The 19,837-nt window shown below is 46.5% G+C and overlaps 1 protein-coding gene across 1 annotated transcript in view; it reads right to left on the reverse strand.

Moving 5' to 3' along the window:
- Positions 1-19,837, reverse strand: part of NUGGC (nuclear GTPase, germinal center associated) — a 92,589-nt gene that overhangs the window by 42,838 nt on the left and 29,914 nt on the right. Inside the window, exons 8-14 of the mRNA XM_073335534.1 lie at positions 18,391-18,618; positions 17,430-17,605; positions 12,366-12,384; positions 8,628-8,717; positions 7,428-7,533; positions 2,209-2,342; positions 1,027-1,188 (exon numbers count right to left, since the gene is read on the reverse strand). Coding sequence (XP_073191635.1) covers positions 1,027-1,188; positions 2,209-2,342; positions 7,428-7,533; positions 8,628-8,717; positions 12,366-12,384; positions 17,430-17,605; positions 18,391-18,618 — 915 coding nt within the window. The remainder of the gene's footprint in view (positions 1-1,026; positions 1,189-2,208; positions 2,343-7,427; positions 7,534-8,627; positions 8,718-12,365; positions 12,385-17,429; positions 17,606-18,390; positions 18,619-19,837) is intronic.

Genomic DNA, 19,837 nt, shown 5'->3' on the forward strand with positions numbered 1-19,837 from the left:
AGAATTCACTGTGTGTTTTGTGAGCACTCAAAGTTTGTTTTATCAATAAAGTGTCCGGTGCTTCCCCAGGAAACGACTGGGAACTATGACCCTCCATTTATCAGGGTTTTACTTACAGTAGCTCCAGAGTTACAACAGAGAGGTTTGACTCTCTTTCTGGAAAGACAGAACTCTGGCCAGCGCGTCAGCAAAAAGCTAAGTTGAGGTGCAGGAAGAAGGGGAGTGGGATAGATCTATACAGAATTTTGTGTAAGCACATCCTGCCCTTTCACTTACTGTCTTAATAGACTGACGAAGGAAGGATAATTATCTCTACCGTACAGATGAGGAGCACAGGCACAGAGACTAAGGCCTGGTCTACACCTAAAATGTAGATTGACATAACTATGTTGCTCAGGAATGTGAACGATTCACGCCCCTGAGAGATTTAGTTAAGCTGACCTAAGCCCGGTGTAGACACTGTTAGGTAGATGAAGAATTCTTCTCTCGACCTAGCTACCACCTCTCAAGAGGGTGGATTAACTCTAGGATAGAAAACCCCTTCTGTCGCAGTAGAAAATGTCTACACTACAGTGACACAGGTCAAGTTGAAAAGCATCTTACTCTGCAAGTCATCCCACTGAGGGCTACTCAGGGGAGCAAAGTACTACTCACCCGAGTAAAGGCAGCAGAATGGAGCCCTACATTAATTTGGGGCTGGATTTCAATACCCTTACTCACTGAGTTGCGCTGGACCCCACAAGGAGTCCCATTGGTGTAAGTGGCTACTCCATGAGAATAAGAGAATCAGAATCTAGCCCATAACATGCTGCTCTCCTCTGGTGCCTTTCATCCAGTGCCCTTTACAAACTTTAATTAATCCTCTCAACACTCAATAATACTACATAGCCCTTATAGGACTTTCCGCCACAGATCTCAAAGCACTTCTCAAAAGTTAATAAGCTACAGGGAAGCAAAGGTGGAGGTGGTTGCTGGCCAGAGAATGAAAGCTGCACATGAGGTCTAAGTCAAGAGCTTGCTACTCACTGTAAGGAGCTGAGAGAACGCTTTTTGATGAGATAATTTTGCTTGCTTCATGCCTTCGTTAAGGGGCTGTTCCAGCTGGGCAAAACATTGCTCAATCTCCTTCTTCAAAGCCTTGATCTTGTCCTCCACAAAGCCTTCCAAGCCGCTCTGCTGATAGTGATCCTGCAACGGCAGAACAGCACAGGACACATCACTGTGCAGCTGATGCTGGAGGCAAAATAAAGATACACTCCAAGATTTCTTCTTGAGAGAAACCGCAGCGCAGGCCTGGGTTCGGTCAGCACCTGGATGGGAGGCATCTAAAGAACACACGGTGCTGGAAGAGTTGGTGTCGCCCGTCCAGCTGGGGTGCTCTGAGTCAGTACTGAACCAAAGCCCTAGCGTGGCATGATGCTGGAGGCCGCAGGAAGGAGAGGGGGAAGTGACAGCTGGGCAACAGGGGAGGTACAAGGTTTGGCTGCCTTTGCAGATAAAGCCTGTAGTGATTTTAAACTTCAATTATAGATAGGGGGAAAGGAACAGAATCTCTGTATCTTTTTCCTCCTTTCACTGCTTTGCCCACCCACAGAACACAATGGACGCAGGGATATGTTTTTGTCCCCCAGTGATATGGGTCAGTGGTGAGCAATTGGGAGGTAGTGCTTGGTGTCACATCATCAAAAAGCCCAACTGGCCAAGTAGAGCATAGCCCTGGACAATGTAGGTGTGTCTCCCCTAGGGAAAATAGCATGTTTCAACTCAGACGCAGTTTCACTGATGCTGCCAATGGATTAAGCTGTACTGTAAAAAGGGTGCCGGGTTTACTACCATGTCATCATCTAGCCCTGCTCTAGGGACAGAACTCAGAGCCCCCGTGTCAAAAAGTATAGTCCCTCTCCCTACGGAACTGACCCCATTAGCGGTCAGCAGTATAGGGTCTATGGCTCCAGATCCATCCACTGGGGGGCAGTGAGGCATTTACACACTAGCCAGCTCATTACTAGATTTTTTGGAGCAGATCTGCATATGTTTCCTGCTAGGAACCATGGGGCGAGGGGCCTGGTTCAAAGTAACAGGGATGGAACGGGGAGAAGGCAGAGTGCAGAGAAACTGCTGCAGTGGGAAGAGAGGGGAATATTCACTGCATCATCACTATGCTAGCCGTGAAGCAGATTGTAGTGCTCAAAGCTGTTCCAGCCGTACCAACATGTCTCCTGTGGAGTTGAAATTCTCAGCCAGCAGGACAATGCTGAGAGCCTTGGTTACATAATCCACTAGGAGCTTCTTCTTCTCTTTCAGATAGATATTCCTGACGTACTCTCTCAGCTTGGGGATCTCTGGAATAGCACAGATAGGCGGAGTTAGTCCTGGTCTACACCGAGGATGACCTAGCCATGGTGCTCAGGGCTGTGAAAAATTTCACACCCTGTGTGATGTAAGAAAGAACATAAGAATGTCCATATTGGGTCAGACCAAAGGTCCATCTAGCCCAGTATCCTGTTTTTATTTTAAACCTGCTGCCTATTCATTTCATTTGATGACCCCTAGTTCTTGTGTTATGAGGAGTAAATAACACTTCCTTATTTACTTTCTCCACACCAGACATGATTTTATAGACCTCTATCATACCCCCCCCAGTCATCTCTTTTCCAATCTGAAAAGTTCCAGTTTTATTAATCTCTCCTCATACAGAAGCTGTTCTATACCCGTAGTCATTTTTGTTGCCCTCTTTCTAAACCTTTTCCAATTCCAATACAGTATATCTTTTTTGAGATGGAGTAACCAGATCAGCACGCAGTATTCAAATGTGGGCTTGCCATGGATTTATGTAGTGGCAACATGATATTTTCTGTCTTACTATCTCTCCCTTTCTTAATGATTCCCAGCATTCTGGTCGCTTTTTGGACTGCTGCTGCACATTGAGTGGATGTTTTCAGAGAACTATCCACAATGACTACAAGATCTCTTTCTTGAGTGGGAACAGTTAATTTAGACCCCATCATTTTATATGTCTAGTTGGGATTATGTTTTCCAATGTGCATTACTTTGCATTTATCAACATTGAATTTCATCTGCCATTGTGTTACCAAGTCACCCAGATTTGCAGGATCCATTTGTAACTCTTTGCAGTCTGCCTGGGACTTAACTATCTTGAGTAGTTTTGTATCATCTGTAAATTTTGCCACATCACTGTTTACCCCTTTTTCCAGATCGTTTATGAATATGTTGAATAGGATTGGTCCCAGAACAGACCCCTGGGGGACACCACTATTTACCTCTCTCCATTCTGAGAAATGACCATTTATTCCTACCCTTTGTTTCTTATCCTTTAACCAGTTAACAATCCATGAGAGAACCTTCCCTCTTATCTCATGGCAGCTTACTTTGCTTAAGAGCCTTTGGTGAGGGACCTTGTCAAAGGCTTTCTGAAAATCTAAATACATGATATCCACTGGATCCCCTACATGCTTGGTGACCCCCTCAAAGAATTCTAGTAGATTGGTGAGGCATGGTTTCCCTTTACAAAAACCATGTTGACTCTTCCCCAACAAATTATGTTCATCTATGTGTCTGACAATTCTGTTCTTTACTATAGGTTTCAGAGTAACAGCCGTGTTAGTCTGTATTCGCAAAAAGAAAAGGAGTGAAGTGAGCTGTAGCTCATGAAAGCTTATGCTCAAATAAATTGGTTAGTCTTTAAGGTGCCACAAGTCCTCCTGTTCTTTACTATAGTTTCAATCAGTTTTCCCGATACTGAAGTCAGGCTTACTGGCCTGTAAGTGCCGGGATCAGCTCTGGAGCCCTTTTTAAAAATTGGCATCACATTAGCTATCCTCCAGTCGTCTGGAACAGAAGCTGATTTAAATGGTAGGTTAGAGACTACAGTTAGTAGTTCTGCAGTTTCACATTTGAGTTTCTTCAGAATTCTTGGTGAATCCCGTCTGGCCCTGGTGACATATTACTCTTTAGTTTATCTGTTCGTTCCAAAACCTTCTCTAACGACACCTCAATCTGGAACAGTTCCTCAGATTTGTCACCGAAAAAGACTGGCTCAGCTTTGGGAATCTCCCTCACATCCTCAGCCTTGAAGACTGTAGACAAAGCTGGGTCAGCAGCCTCGCTACCGCCTCTCGAGGGGATGAATTTGCTACGGCAAAAGAAAAACCGCGTCCGTTTCTGAAGCGAGTGCCTACACTACAGCACGTCAGCAATGTAGCTGCCATGGCAGCGCTCGTAGTGCGGACAGAGCCTTAGACATGTGGCAGGAGACGGTCCTCCTGCAGGATGTTCAACAGGGGGAACATTGCTCCTGTAGAGCTTCCCGTCAGTGAACACAGGGTTGGATTAAGGCATAGGCCTAGGACCCCAGCTCCAGGAGCCGTGTGATTACATCAGAACCCCAGCCTGCATTTACAAAAAGTAAAGTCTCTAGTCCTCACAGTTGTGAGGAATAGCTTGGAAACTGGTTCAGTAACATCTGCCTGAATCTGCACAGAGCCTGAACCAATTGCTGTGCGGGTGGGCACTGCCCCATTTATTTCAGTGGGGTATTAACCCCGCTACCCTGGGGCTCTCCGAACTCCAGCCCAGCAGAGCGCTCTGTGCATAGCAGGAGGGGAAGAGTGCAGATGGCTTGACCCATCCAAACAGAAACACAGAAAGCAGAGGGGACTCCTGTTTACACTCATGCTGCTCCTGAGGAGAAGGGCATTGGGCAGTCAGGCCTGGTGGGAAGAAGTAGGCTCTCGACTATTAAGCCAAAGGACCTATTGCTAAGTAAAGGCCTATTATCAAGTGAACCAACCGCTTTGCAAGCTTTATGAATAATTTGTAATAATGATGTTACGTTGTGCAACCTTTATTAAGAGTGGAAAATTTAGTTTGGTGAGAGTGGAGAATTTAGTTGCTTGAGGTTTAGCATAACATCCTGTTTATCAGAACAAGTGCTTTAACTGCAAGATGTACTGACCGCATTAGTATGGGAAGTTTGGATATTGCAATATGCATTTGGAAATTTGCCACATGCCTTATTGTGATAGAGGCTCAAGGTAAACCTTAACCTTTTCTTTGTTAAGTTAAATAGATTGAACTCCTTGAGTCTATGTACCTAAATGGGGAATAAAAATTTGATAATGGGCTCTTCAGTCTAGCAGACAAAGCTGTAACATGATCCAGTGGCTGGAAGTTAAGCTAGACAAATTCAGACTAGAAATAAGATGTACATTTTTAACATTGAGGGTCATTAACCACTGAAACAACATACCAGAAGTTGTGGTGGATTCTCACTCATTGTAAATGTTTGAATCTAGTGCTGAAAAGCTAGGTCTTATTACTGGATGTTTTTCTGAAGGGCAGGCTCTAGTTCAAACCCAGCAGTTGGACTTGGAGCAGGAATTACTCCAGCACAGTCCTATGACCTGTGTTATGCAGGAGGTCAGACTAGATGATCACAACGGTCCTTCTGGCCCTTACATCTGTGAATCTCTGCCATTGCCACTCTGGGAGCAGAGGGGGCCCTCCTAGCACTGGCAGTATAGGTGGGGGTGAGGACTATAGGGGTGAAGCCACGATACCCCTCCCCATGTCATGATGTGCTTAGAGCTCCAGGCTGCTTCGGTATGAACATGGGTGAACGTTCCCTCTATAGAACAGCTCTTGTTTCAGTCAAGAGACTTGGAGGAAAAGCTGGTGTCTCAGAAACTCAGGGACCTACACATGGCCTGCTGCAGATCTGAGCAGGGCAGCAGTGGCTGGTCTGTACAGGTGTAACCCACACATCTCCTGGGTGTGGTGTTCTGTCCCATCTAGTGGCACTGAGACCATTTAGAGAGATATAGAAAATGAGTCTGCTCTACAGCCTTAGCTAACAGCCAGTTGGCTTTTAATTCATGCGGTAGACGCTCATGCACTAAGCTCCAGAGGTCCCCAGTTCGATCCCGCCAATGACCGGGGTCTGTCAGTGTTACACAGGGATCTGCACACGGAGGCACAAGCTACACAACGTTGGGAGAGGAAAAGGGGAAGCAACACAAAGAAGAAAACAGGGGGCCGAGAAGCAGAGCTAAGCCTTGCTATCAACAACACATATAGTGCTGTGTCCTGTGAATGCCACCTCTCCTGCAGCTTCCCGGCAGGCTGTGTGACAGGCAAGGAAGGTTGGGGCTGTGCAATGACAGGTACTTGGGGTATTGAACCTCTAGCACTCAGGGGCTGAGTTAAGTCCCCTCGCTGGCTCTGTATATTATACCCCCTGAGGCTCAGGCAGAGACAGGGATTCACAGCACCCACAGCAGTGACATCAATGGCTACAACGTCTGCTTTGCCAGAGGGCCAGTGCAGCCCGATGTGTGGGCAGTGCGAGCTGCAGAGGTGGTGTTGCTGGAACAGCTGAGGGATAGGCTAATACAGGGCACTGATCCCTGGGCAGCCCCCATCTCCTGGAGAGCCCAGGCCCTCAGCTGCAACGGAGAAGGTGCCTCCCCTGCAGGAACCCCACAGAAGGGCGCTGGTGGCAACAGCACTTGCCTCCCCTTAGGACAATGCCTCCCTTTGGGTGCAGGGGCCAGGCTGGGGCAGGGGTGCGGAATTTACAACACCCTGGGCCAGCTTTAGCGAGTCTGATCCTTGATCATTAACAGGTAAAGCTTCTCAAGCCTTGCACTGCAGGCTAAGCTCCCGTTCAGGGCACAAAGATGCCAGGATTCTGGATTCAGCAGTGGATGGGCCCAGCAGAACAACTGGGTCCCATGCAACAAGGCAGCATATGTAGGGGGCTGTAGGTGAGGGCTACCTAGATGTCAAGGGAAGGGACTGGACAGGGGGCCTATAGAGGTTTGGGTTGGGAGAAAGATGGGGTCACTGGTGGAAGAGAAGCCAGAAGTGGGGCTCTCAGATGGTCATTGGAGAGGGCCTGAACCTGAGAGGTGCTGAGCACCTGCAACCCCCATAGATTTCTGTGTCTGCAGTGCACTAGGACTCAGAGTTGTGGATTCAATTTTTGACTCTGCCACAGATACTGTGTGACCTTGGCCAAGTCACTTAATCGCTGAGCCTCAATTCCCCATTAAAACAGAGACAGTGACACTCACTTTGTTTGTCGAATCTATTTAGATCATCAGCTCTTTATGGCAGGGACTGTCTCTTATTATGCGCATGTAGATCGCCTAGCACCACAGAGCCCTGATTGTGGTTTTAGATTTGTAATACAATTGTAATACAGGTGTAATTGTAATACAAATAACAATAAATATAATCCCCACAGTTTGGGGAAAAGCATCTGCACATTTAGATGCTGCTTTGAACCAAATTCCTGCATCTGTGGTGTGTGCCCATCACCAGTAAGAGATGCACACAGATGCAGAGTCAGCACTCCGAGCAATGAAGCATTAGCAATTCATGTTGAAAGAATAATTGCATGTTACCTGTCTCTTCCTTAGTGATATAATTCTCCTTCCAGTACTCTTTAGCGCTGACCGTATAAACGAGATCAGCCTTGTTCAGAATTTCTGAGTCACTTGGCAGTATTTTCTAAAAAACAAAACAAAAATCAAACAAACAAAAAACCACCCACACAGAGATTGTGTAAAAAGTGGGGTTATTTAAGCAGCTTCAGAAAATACATAAGAACGGCCATACTGGGTCAGAATAAAGGTCCAGCTAGCCCAGTATCCTGTCTTCCCACAGTGGCCAAGGCCAGGTGCCCCAGAGGGAATGAAGAGAACAGGGAATCATGAAGTGATCCATCCCCTGTCGCCCATTCCCACCTTCTGGCAAGTCCTATTGTCACTGCAGAATTCCGCCACAGTTGGTACAATAAGTGGTGCAGTAAGTGTGAATTGAATCAGTTGCGTATCCTCAACCTACCCCATTCATATCAGGATCCAGTTCAAAACTGCGCTTCCTCCCTCCAGCGGCAAACTCCTCTGTCTCCTCACATAATCTCACCATTGTTGGGGTGAGAGCCTCTTCCCCTGCAGCTTCTCCCACCAGGAACAGCCTTGTGAAATTTCTGCCCCATCAATGTCCCAGCTCATCTCTCTCCCTTTCTGAGGCCTTGTTTCCTCTCTCCCTATGTTACCAGATTCGTTTAAGGAATGCTTTGTGCTGCAGACAAACAGTGCATCTTAAATTCCTAATTCTGTATTACTGTGAAACGATGGGATTTGTGATGTCAAATTTTCATTGAGCAAACACCGAATCAAGGATCAGCTTTGTCTGCACATTGATTTTAATGCCTGGATCCCTTATTTATGACTCAGACTCAAACCACAGAGGATGGTCAGCTCCAAACACACAAGTTTTTATCACTGGAGGTAAAGGAGAGTTCCCTAATGGGATTTTCAGAAGTGCCTAACAAGGTTAGGCAACTAACTCCCATTGGAAGTTGACAGTAATTAGGCACCTGAAAGCCAAGATAGATCTGGCCCCAGAATTCAATAGGGCTTAGAACTTTGTGTGTTGACATCGAGGTTTTTATAGTATAGTTGAGACCACCTAGAAATCATCACATCTCATGGAAAAATACTTGCTTACAAATGTTAGTCCAAGGACCATCACATTTACTATTGAAATATAATAGGAATAGGTTTCCTGCAACTAGAAAACCCAGTATTATACTTTACCTTGAGCTTTGTCTTCATGCTATTGCTTTTTTTCCTTTTCACGGATGCGTTCCTCTCTAAAATGGCATCTTGTTTGGTTTCTATAGGTTTCTACATTTGGAAAGACAATGAAAGCTACTATAGGTAGTCCCCAAAATGTTTTCATAGATTTTAAAGCCATCAGACACCATCTATTCTGGTTTCCAACATAACACAGGGCAAACTTCACCCAGGAATTTCTGCATCAAGCCCAGAACTTATGATTGGGCTAGAGCAGATCTTTTAGGGCTTGTCTACATGAACCAGTAATGGTAACTATAGGGATGTGATTTCTAGAGCCCACTAATATGTTGCACATTAACTGGCCCATGTGGACCCTGCCAGCGTGGGCTAGAAGTTCCCTAGTGTGCTTTTAACATACTGCTGTTTGAAACAGCACTATGTTAGTAATAGTCAACATGGATCGTCAAGAACAGATCATGTAAACTGAATGTAATAGCTTTCCTTGATGGGGTAACAAGCCTTGTGGATGCGGGGAAGGGGTAGATGTGGGATATCTTGACTTTAGTAAGGCTGTTGATACCGTCTCGCATGACCTTCTCATAAACAAACTAGAGAAATACAGCCTAGATGGAGCTACAGTAAGGTGGGTGCCTAACTGGTTGGAAAACCGTTCTCAGAGAGTAGTCATCAGTGGTTCACAGTCAAGCTGGAAGGGAATAACAAGTGGGGTCCCACAGGAATTGGTCCTTGGTCTGGTTCTGTTCAATATCTTCATCAATGATTTAGATAATGGCATAGAGAGTGCACTTAAAGTCTGCAGACAGTGCCAAGCTAGGAGGGTTTGCAGGTGCTTTGGAGGGTAGGATTAAAATTCAAAATGATCTGGACAAGCTGGAGAAATGGTCTGAAGTAAATAGGATGAAATTCAACGTACTCCACTTAGGAAGGAACAATCAGTTGCACACAAAGAAAATGGGAAATGGCTGCCTAGGAAGGAGTACTGTAGAAAGGGATCTGGGGGTCATAGTGGATCACAAGCTAAATATGAGTCAACAGTGTAACGCTGTTGCAAAAAAAGCAAACATCATTCTGGGATGTATTAGCAGGAGTATTGTAAGCAAGACACGAAAAGTAATTCTTCTGCTCTACTCAGCACTTATAAGGCCTCAGCTGGAGTACTATATCCAGTTCTGGGCACCACATTTCAGGAAAGATGTGGACAAATTGGAGAAAGTCCAGAGAAGAACAACAAAAATGATTAAAGGTCTAGAAAACATGACCTATAAGGAGAGATTGAAAAAATTGGGTTTGTTTAGTCTGGAGAAGAGAAGACTGAAGGGAGACATGATAACAGTTTTCAAGTACATAAAAAGTTGTTACAAGGATGGGGGATGAAAAATTGTTCTCCTTAACTTCTGAGGACAGGTAAAGAAGCAATGGGCTTCAATTGCAGCAAGGGAGACTTAGGATGAACATTAAGAAAATCTTCCTGTCAGGGTAGCTAAGCACTGGAACAAATTGCATAGGGAGGTTGTGGAGTCTCCATCACTGGAGGTTTTTAAGAACTGGTTGGACAAACACCTGTAGGGAATGGTCTAGTTATTACTTAGTCCTGCCTTGAGTGTAGGGGACTGGACTAGATGACCTCTCAAGATCCCTTCCAGCCTTACCCTTCTATGATCCTATGGTAAAGCTCACAGGGAACTTCTAATGCATGCTGGCCAGCTCCACATGAACCAGTTAATGACTAACATGTCAGTGCTCTTCACAACTCACGCCCACGACCCATAGTCCACCTTACTGCTCTGTGTGGACACACCTTTGGAAAGACAGTCAGTCTTGATGTAAAGACTCCAAGTAATGGCCCCATCCTAGGTAAGTTGGTTCAATGATTAATTACCTGCACTGTTAAAAAAAATGTGCCTTATTTCTAGTCTGAATTTGTCTAGTTTCAGATTGCAGGCACTGGATCTTATTAGGTCTTTTTTGCTAGATTTAAGAGTCATCTGCTCTCAGAAATCTCTCTCCCATGAAGGTATTTGTAGCTTGTGATCAAGTCACCTTTTAACCTTCTCTTGGCTAAATTAAATCAATTGAGCTAACTGCTCATTATAAAAAGAGTTAAACAGGATTATTGCTTTCAATAACATTAATTTTATTTTTGGTTCATGTAATTTAAAAGTATCCTTTATTAAGGTTATTATCCCAGGTTAGTTAGTGAGGCAGATATCGCTGCATGAAACATAAAAACCAACTCTAGGGGAGTTAATTAGTACTGTAACCTGCAGCACATCTTCAGTTCCTAATTTGGTCTTGTTCTGGAGCCATTTTACACTGGGAAATACTCGATCAAGGCTTGTTTTGTCTGTGAACTGAACTTAGTTCTTTGAACCCTTGTTTACGACTCAGAAATAAGCCATAGAAGGCTAGAAAAGATGGTCTAATGGTTAAGACACTGGACTGGGACTTGAGATCCAGACTGAATTCCCAGCTCTGCCACTGACTCCCTGTGTGCCATTGGACAAGTCACTTAGTCTCTCTGTGCCTCAGTTCCCCACCTGTAAAATGAGGATAACAGCCCTGCCCTGCCTCACTGGGGCATTGAGGATAAATTCAATAATGTTTGTGAGGCATTCAGATACTACTGGGATTATGGCCATAAATAAGTGAACCCATATGGCTAAAAAAACAACAAGGAGTTCGGTGGCACCTTAAAGACTAACAGATTTATTTGGGCATAAGCTTTCGTTGGTAAAAAACCCACTTCTTCACATGCATGGAGTGAAGATTACAGATGCAGGCATTATTATGCTGACACATGAAGAGAAGGGAGTTACCTCATAAGTGGAGAACCAGTGTTGACAGAGCCAATGACACCTCCTAATCAATTATTGGGAGTGGACTACGTCCACCCTGATTGAATTGGCCCGTCAACACTGGTTCTCCACTTGTGAGGTAACTCCCTTCTCTTCATGTGTCAGTATAATAATGCCTGCATCTGTAATCTTCACTCCATGCATGTGAAGAAGTGGGTTTTTTACCAACGAAAGCTTATGCCCAAATAAATCTGTTAGTCTTTAAGGTGCCACCGGACTTCTTGTTGTTTTTGTGGATACAGACTAACATGGCTACCCCCTGATACTTGACTCCATATGGCTAAGTCCACTCAACTTTGTTGTTAACGTTGCTCAGCTGCCTAAATTCTAATGTCTTGCATTCCTCAGGGCTCCCATGTATAGCGACGGCCTTATTGCTCCAGTTTTACAGCTGGAGAAGCTAGGGGGCACAGAGGTTAAGTGACTAGCCCAAGGACACACAATGAGACTGTTACAGAGATGGGATGAGAACAAGGGACTTTGCAGCTCTCATGCCACTGCACCAGGCCTCTCTTAGGATATTTACCCTATTCCAGCTGATGATCAACTTCCTTCCTGAACTACAAATGCCGATAGCTCTTGTAATTTTATCCTGATTGTGGGCTAAACTGTCTTTTTCTTACCCACTCAAAGCGAATGGGGGGCTCACATGTGTAGGGTGAGCAGGTGATACCTAGACTGGGCCCATGGATGCTATAAATGCCTACTGTTTAAAAAAATTAACCCGGCAGCTCCTCTTACAGTAATCAGGACTCTTGTTAGCAGCCCTAGTGGATGACTTCCATCTTCAGAAGACAAATCAGTGACCCCTCATTTTTGTTTATGGAGAGTTCCTTTTTAAGACTATAATTTGTTTTTTAAAAAGTCTGCAAATACTCACGTGTTTCTCTTTTCTTTCCCTGGAAAAAAATCAAAATGACACATTTAATCAGGTATGGCAAACATCAAAAATCCTGTCATGCCCCTTGCACATAACTATGTGCAGGGGGTTATGGGAAGGTGACAATATACAGTCTGGAAAGTAGGAAATGGGCTTAGCATATTCATAAGCATGGCCAGACTGGATCAGACCCGAGGTCCATCTAGCCCAGCATCCTGTTTCTGGCAGTGGCCAGCACCAGATGTTTCAATGGAAGGTGCAAGAATCATTGTAGAAAGCAAGTATAGAATGACCTGTTTATTCCTAACCCCTGTGACACAGAAGTGAATTGGTGGTTCGCAACTCTTGTCAGATCTAACATACTTGCTACACCTCACACACTGTCATCATGATATATATCCAAAAGTTTGCATGTAATATATCATTAATATTCTTGCATTATGTACATACATATGGTCAACCCACAAAGAACTTTACAGATGGGCAGGAAATATGTGACTAAAATATGTGTAAACCAGGCATGTCAGGGGGAATTGATAACTTTTCTCCAGACAAAGGAAAGAGGCAGACATCTCAGACCAGGTGTGCCCAATTCATTTGTATCTCAGGTTGCAAGAAGAGATCATTTGCATTGTAAAAATCACCAGCAAGGGAGAAGACAGCCTGGAATCTACAGGAGACAGACTGGCAGCCACACCCAGCAGGGGAAAGGAACTTTATCTGGGAATACATTTCAAAGGCTTACTGGACTATAAAGAGAGGGGGAGCAAACCCATAAATGATAGATCACTTAGGGGATTCAAGAGGCCAGAGCTCTTGAAATAAGAGGTTACTTACTGTACTGGAGGTTCGTCAAGATGTGTGGTCCCTAGCTGTACTCCACACATAGGTGTACATTCACGCCATACACCCGAGTCCTGCTTTTTTTCCAAGCAGTGTCTCTTGACCTGCATGTGCGTGGTATGTCCTTTTGTGCTCCCGACTGAGAGTGTAAGGGGCAGTGCAGATCAACACTACTCCAGTTCCTCCTCTTACTGCACTGTGGTGAAGTCCGAAGCAGAGGGACAGGAGGGCAGGTAGTGGAATACAGCTAGGGACCACACATCTCAGAGAACCTCCAGGTACAGTAAGTAACATTCTCTTCTTCAAGTGATGGTCCCTGTGTGTATTCCACACGTGGGGGACTTGTGAGCACGGATCAGTGTGGTACTGGGTGCAAGGAGGCTTATTGTAGAGTCATTTGCAATACACCTCATCCCATGGCCTGTTTCTTCCTAAATCCCCTGTGACACACATACCAGCTGGTGGTTCACTACTCTGTGTCAGCAACTCTCGTCAGGCCTGGCATACTCACTACACCTAACATACTGTTGTCATGATACATATCAAAAACGTGACATATAACATATCACTGGAAAACTTACTGTTCACTGACCATTAATGTTCTTGAGTCATGTACGTACCATCAACCTATAAAAAACTTTACAGGCAGGCTGGAAATATGTGACTAAAATGTATTTAAACCAGGTGTGTTGGGGGACTTGATAAACAGGTTTTCTCCAGACAAAGGAACGAGGCCAACACCTCAAACCAGCTGTGGCCAAATGTAATGGGCTATTCATTTGTATCTGAGGTTGCAGGAGGAGATCATTTGCATCGTAAAAATCACCAGCAAGGAAGAAGACAGCCTGGAATTTACACCAGACCAACTGGCAGCCACACCCAGCAGGGGAGAGGAACCTTATCTGGGAATACATTTCAAAGGCTTACTGGACCATAAAGAGAGGGGGACTGAACAATTACTTGGGGGATTCAAGGGATCAGAGCTCTTGAAATCACAGGGGGTTGAAGTTTCTGGGAACTGAGGGTAGGTGAGAAAGATTGTAACTTGCTGATGCTTAAATTAAGTTTTAGTCATAGGATAATGTCTACACTGGCAGAGTTACAGTGCCGCTCAGAGACCGCTGAAGGGAAACTGCTGTTGTGTGTTCACACTGACAGCTGCCTGCACAATAGCGTGTTCACACTTGCAGCAGTATTCGGAGCGGTGCACTCTGGGCAGCTATCCCACAGAGCATCTCTTCCTCTTCTGCCGCTAAGAGTTGTGGGAAGATGGAGGGGGTCGCAGGGCATCCTGGGTCCTGTCCCAATGCCCAGTGATGCATTGCTTCACATCCCTGCAATCCCTGTGCTTCCGTCCGCATTTGACGCCATCTTTCAACGGTTTGTGTACTCCACACTCTGCCTCTTTGGTCTGCAGGAATGGATCCTGAACTGTTGACCAGTATGCTGCTTGCTCTGACCAACACATAATAATAATATGCTCCATAATATTTGTGAAGGGAAGGGTGAAAGCTTCACTCAGGGCTGTACCGCTGAGGCTCAGCGCCTGGAAGCTGAGTTTGAACAGCCAGAGACCAGGGCTATTAGAGGGGTGCAGCGCTGGGCCATAAGGATGCCTTGAGGCAGCAATTTGAAGCTGAAATCCACTAATATTTGTTGCTATGCTCGGGAGTGCAGCGCTTGTAATGCTAGGAGGTGATTGTGATTGGTGCAGACGATGCAATATGAAGGTTTAAGATAATTTTCTGTTGATTTTCAGGGCTCTGTTTCCTTTCAATTAATAGAATAAAGATTACTTTCAAACCAACTCAATTCTTGTATTAAAAAACAACAATCGGAGGAGAGAGTCAAACAAAAAAACACATCAACACTGAGGGGGATTGGGGAAGGGAAGATCCAGGAGGAGGAGGGGGCCCCAGGACAGCTAAAGATCTGTGTATGTCCAGGGATCATATCCAGCCTTCTTCTCTGGAGTACAATGCAGCGGGTACTGTACTTCAGCAGGGCCAAACTGCAGAGGGAGGGGTGTTGAGTGCAGTGGGTGCAGGGAGTCTGCAGTGCTGGACTGTGACGGGGTAGGAGTGGAATGCCACGGGTGCAGACTGGAGTCAGGAGGTTGATAAGAGTGTGTTGGCTGTGTCTGGGGGACACTTGAGGAAGAGTTTTGCGACAGCGGCTGCAGGGGAGGGTGGGCGCAGAGCTGCTCGGTTTGCATTACTGGTAATGCCTGGAGCGTGTCTGCTTGGTGTTCCATAATGTTTAAGAGCCGATCTGTAGCTTCATTCTGGCGTGCCGTGTTCTCCTTTCGGTCCCTCTTCTCGCTGTCCCGCCATTCCTTCAATTCCTGTTTTTCGGTCGTGAAGTGCATCATAACGTCATGCAGAAAGCCCTTCTTAGTTCTCCACGGCTGCTTTCTAATTCTGCGCAGCCGTTCAGCTGGCGATAACAAAGAGGGAGGCTGGGCACCCAAGGTCATCTCTGTGAAGTTTAAGTGCAACGTTTTACAGAAGCGGTATTGTTTGCAAGACACAGACCACTGATTCAATGATTTAAAACACAGCCAGAGTTCACATACCTGTCACTAACTGGATGACCCCAGGCAAGCACACATGAGCCACAAGACCCCCAAAATGGTGAGTAGCTGCAGGGGCAAGGTAAATCAGTGTTCCCGGACCCTATTGTACACTGGGCATGTGGCTCTTGGGGGAGCCAGCACAGTAGCGGGGGCTGATAATCATTCCTGTCCCCACATTTTCCACAGGATGTGGTCATTACGGAAGATATCTGGCTTCTGAGGGTGAGCAGGGAATCAAGTGAGGGTCTTCTCCAAGACTGCGGCTTCCGCCCTGGCCCTTATGCGGCTTGCCTGCGTGCAGCAATGATTCCCCCTATGCCCGCCCTCCCTGTGTGACAGCAGAGTGGCGTGGGACAGTTACCATTAATGGGGCAAGAAACAAAGTAGCTCTGCCAAAGAACCTGCGGCAGCGGATTGCCCAGTATCTCCATGAGAGTTGCCTGGAGATCTCTGAGGGAGATTCCCATAAAGTGAGGGATTCAATCAACACCCTGTTCCGCCACTCAGACTAGGCATATGGTGGAACATGCATCATACAGACACAAGCCTGCTTTCTGCAACTCTCCTGCCCCCAACAACTCGCCTCAGCGATTCCCAGAATCAAATCCACTTACCAGGGGCCTCCTCTCCTGTATGCGCGTCACCAAGATCCGACAGCTGTGACTGGCTAGCCTCCTCCGAGGTAGAAAAGAGCTGGCTGCATGCATTTCTCACTTCCGAGTCATCCTCTGCCTCTGGGTCCCCCTCCTCGTCCAAGATCTCCTCCACCGAAATATCCAGAGTGGCCTTCGCAGTGGAGGTGGGGTCACCACTGAGTCTCGCGTCCAGCTCTTTGTAGAGCCGGCACCTCGTGGGCGCAGCACCGGAGCGGCAGTTTGCCTCCCGCGCCTTGTGGTAGGCGTTCTGCAGCTCCTTCACTTTGACCCTGCACTGCAGTGTGTCCCGGTCATGGCCCCTTTCCGTCCTGCATCGTGAAATCTGTCCGTAGGTACCATAATTCCTATGGCTGGAGCGCAGCTGGGACTGGACAGCCTCCTCTCCCCAAACACTGATGAGGTCCAGCAGCTCGGCATTGCTCCAAGTGGGGGGTCGCCTGGTGCGTGGAGCAGACATGGCCACCTGGAAAGATGCACTGAGACCACTGCATGTATCACCGAAGGGAAGGGGACTTTCAAATTTGCAAAGGAATGTACGGGGTGGGGATGACAGTTGGTCACCTGAGGGCAGGGCAGTAGAATTCAAACCGATGACCAGAGAGGCGAGAACAGGCCTTGTGGGACACCTCCCGGGGGCCAATCGCAGCGCTGTCATCACCGCAGAGCTGTACCCCCGGCACAGAAAGCTCTATGCTGCTCGTCGGGGTGGTTTTTTTACAGCGCAGTTTCTGTAGTTTCTGCCCACTAAGGAGCTTGGCAGTGTGTACACCTCGGGAGTTACACCACAGAAAGCTGCTTTACTGCACAGAAACTTGCCAGTGTAGACAAGGCCTTAGAAGCATGGTTTTATTTTTGTTTGTTTGTAACCTTTTCTATCTTCATCCCTTATATCTGAACTCACTTTAAACCTCTCTCTTTGATGAAATAAATGTGTTTTACTTTTACCTAAACCAGCCCAGGCCATTGATTGAATTGAAGTGATTCCACTACCTCAGGTATTCCTTCAGATACAGCTTATCAGACTTGGTGACCACCAGAGCGATGTCACTGCACATCCCGCCTTGGTAAGCTTTGATGCTCTCTGTCAGCAGCACTTCATGGACTTTGTCCCCCACAACTCGTTCGATGTCGCTGATAACCCAGATGACTGAACATTTATTGATGCTCTTAAGGAGAGAGAGAGACAGAGAGACAGAGATAATTATATCTGGAACCAAAGAGGTAGCCAGGCTCCATCCTGAGACATGCCAAGCACCCTGGATTCCCCACTGACTGCAATGGCAGTGCAGAGTGCTCAGTCTTTGCAGGATTGTGCTAGCAATTTGCAGACTTCAAGCCCTTCAGCTGTGTGCCACTCCGGACTGTGCTAGCTGGGGGTTCTGTGCTGACTGCTAGGGGTATGCCTACACAGCAATTAAACACCATGGGGGAGCGAGGGTCCCAGAGCCCAGGCTCCAGCCCAAGCCGGAACATCCACACAGCAATTTTACAGCCCCAGAGCCCGAGCTCAAGCCAGCTGAAGCGGGCCAGTTGTGGGTGTTTAATTGCTGCGTAGACATTCCATGGGATAGCCCAAGTGCAGAGAAGATAAAGGTCTATCTGATCGTTGCAGGGTCTGCACTTCTGAGGAAAAACCTCAGTTTCCCAGTGAAGTGTGGATGGAGAAAGGCACTATGGGTCTCTGATGCTACAGGAATCCAGGAGCAGCAATGGATCCAAGCCTGGAAGCACCATTAGCTAATATCAGAGGTTCACCCTCACTATACGGTGTGGACGCTGGTTCTGTTCATTCCACTAAAGCCTTCCCCAGGCCACAGAGCACACTGCCCTCTCTAGAGCTTTCCTTCCTTTATTACACTGGAATAATAACATTAGCACCAATGGTTAAATGCTCTCCAGCCAAATAGCATATCAGCATTTTCCCCCACACACCACAGAGCTGGTAAGTCACCTCTTTCCACATTTCATCCCTTTTGCTGTTGTAATCTCCTGTCCCGGGAATATCCATAAACACGACACCTTCCGGAATCATGTCAGACTTCGGAATAGTCACTTCCACGTATTTGATTAGCGGCCAGAGCCGCATCTTGGCTTTCTCTTCCTCCTGTGCTGGCTCCTCCTCATCCTTGTCACTCTGACACCGCACATAAGGGTCCAATTTGTCAGAGAGTTCTTTTGCCTGAAACATGATAAATAAATCAAACTCTGCCCCTTCATGGTGATAGGACCTCAAAGTCATCCGTGAACAGTAATTAATTGAACAACCTGCCACCTGGGCGTGTTATGAGACTAAGTTTCGTTTCCCACCATTTACAGAGGAGGAAACTGAGGGGCCGGGAGGAGCAAGAACACGCAATGAGTCATTGTCTGAGCTGAGAATAGAGTCCAGGAAGTCTAGCCTCCTTCCACTTCTGACAGAGCTTTCACAAGAGCTAAACAGCATGGTGGAAGCACAGAATCTCCCTCTCTGGTACTGCAGAGGACACCTGAGAGAGTCACTGTAGCCCGAGGCCTGATTAACTTTCTCTAGCATCCCCCATAAGTCCCTGGGAGGTGGGCTGCTGAGGGCAGAGGGTTACAGCTGCCTCTGCATGGCTGGCAGTAGAGCTGATCAGAAAAGCAGAAATGTTCCCTGTGGTCAATTCCTCAGGGAAAATTCCCACCTGAAATTTGGGAAGAGAAAGGCAGGAAATCCCCTGAAAATCCCAAAGCCAAGATGACATTTTTAAATGGAAACAAAGCAAAACAATTGTTTCACAGTGATGATTCACCACAAAGTATTGTTGCTTTGGTTTGATGTCCCTGATCAGAAAAAATCAGAATATCAGTTACAATTCACATTTTCCTGCCTAATATTTAGACTTCAAATAACCCAGACTTTCCCACCGGAAATTCTTTGGGTCAGGAACTGTTGCCAAGCTCTAGGTGGCAGCACTGGAGCTGCCTTCCTGCCAGGGGGTGTGGAGGAGTGGGATGGGGCAGGCAGAGTTCACTCCCTCAGTGGGACAGACTGGGTTAATCTCCCTGGGGAATCCCACAACAGATTCATGCAGGAGGGGACAATTTTGCCCTGAGTTTTGCCTATTCCAAGTTCTTTGGAAAAATCCATTCTAATCCAGCAAAGCTGGTTTGTAGCTAAACGTAAAGCTGAAAGAGGCACCTGCTGAATTTAAATGTTACCACCTTTCCTTAAAGAGAAACAAATAAGGGAGGTTGCACTGAGAACGGGGACAGAGGGGTATGATTGCAGCACACGGAAATGTACCCAAGCTAGCTTTGACATAGGTACCGCACAGACCAATAGCAGTGAAGCTGCAGTAGCACGGACGTCTGCGTGGGCGAGCTGCCTGAATAATTATCCAGGGTTCTGGGTGGGTTTGTACAGCTGCCGCAGGCTT

This window comes from Lepidochelys kempii, chromosome 3, assembly GCF_965140265.1.
Source record: "Lepidochelys kempii isolate rLepKem1 chromosome 3, rLepKem1.hap2, whole genome shotgun sequence".
In the NCBI taxonomy this organism is placed as follows: Eukaryota; Metazoa; Chordata; order Testudines; family Cheloniidae; genus Lepidochelys; species Lepidochelys kempii.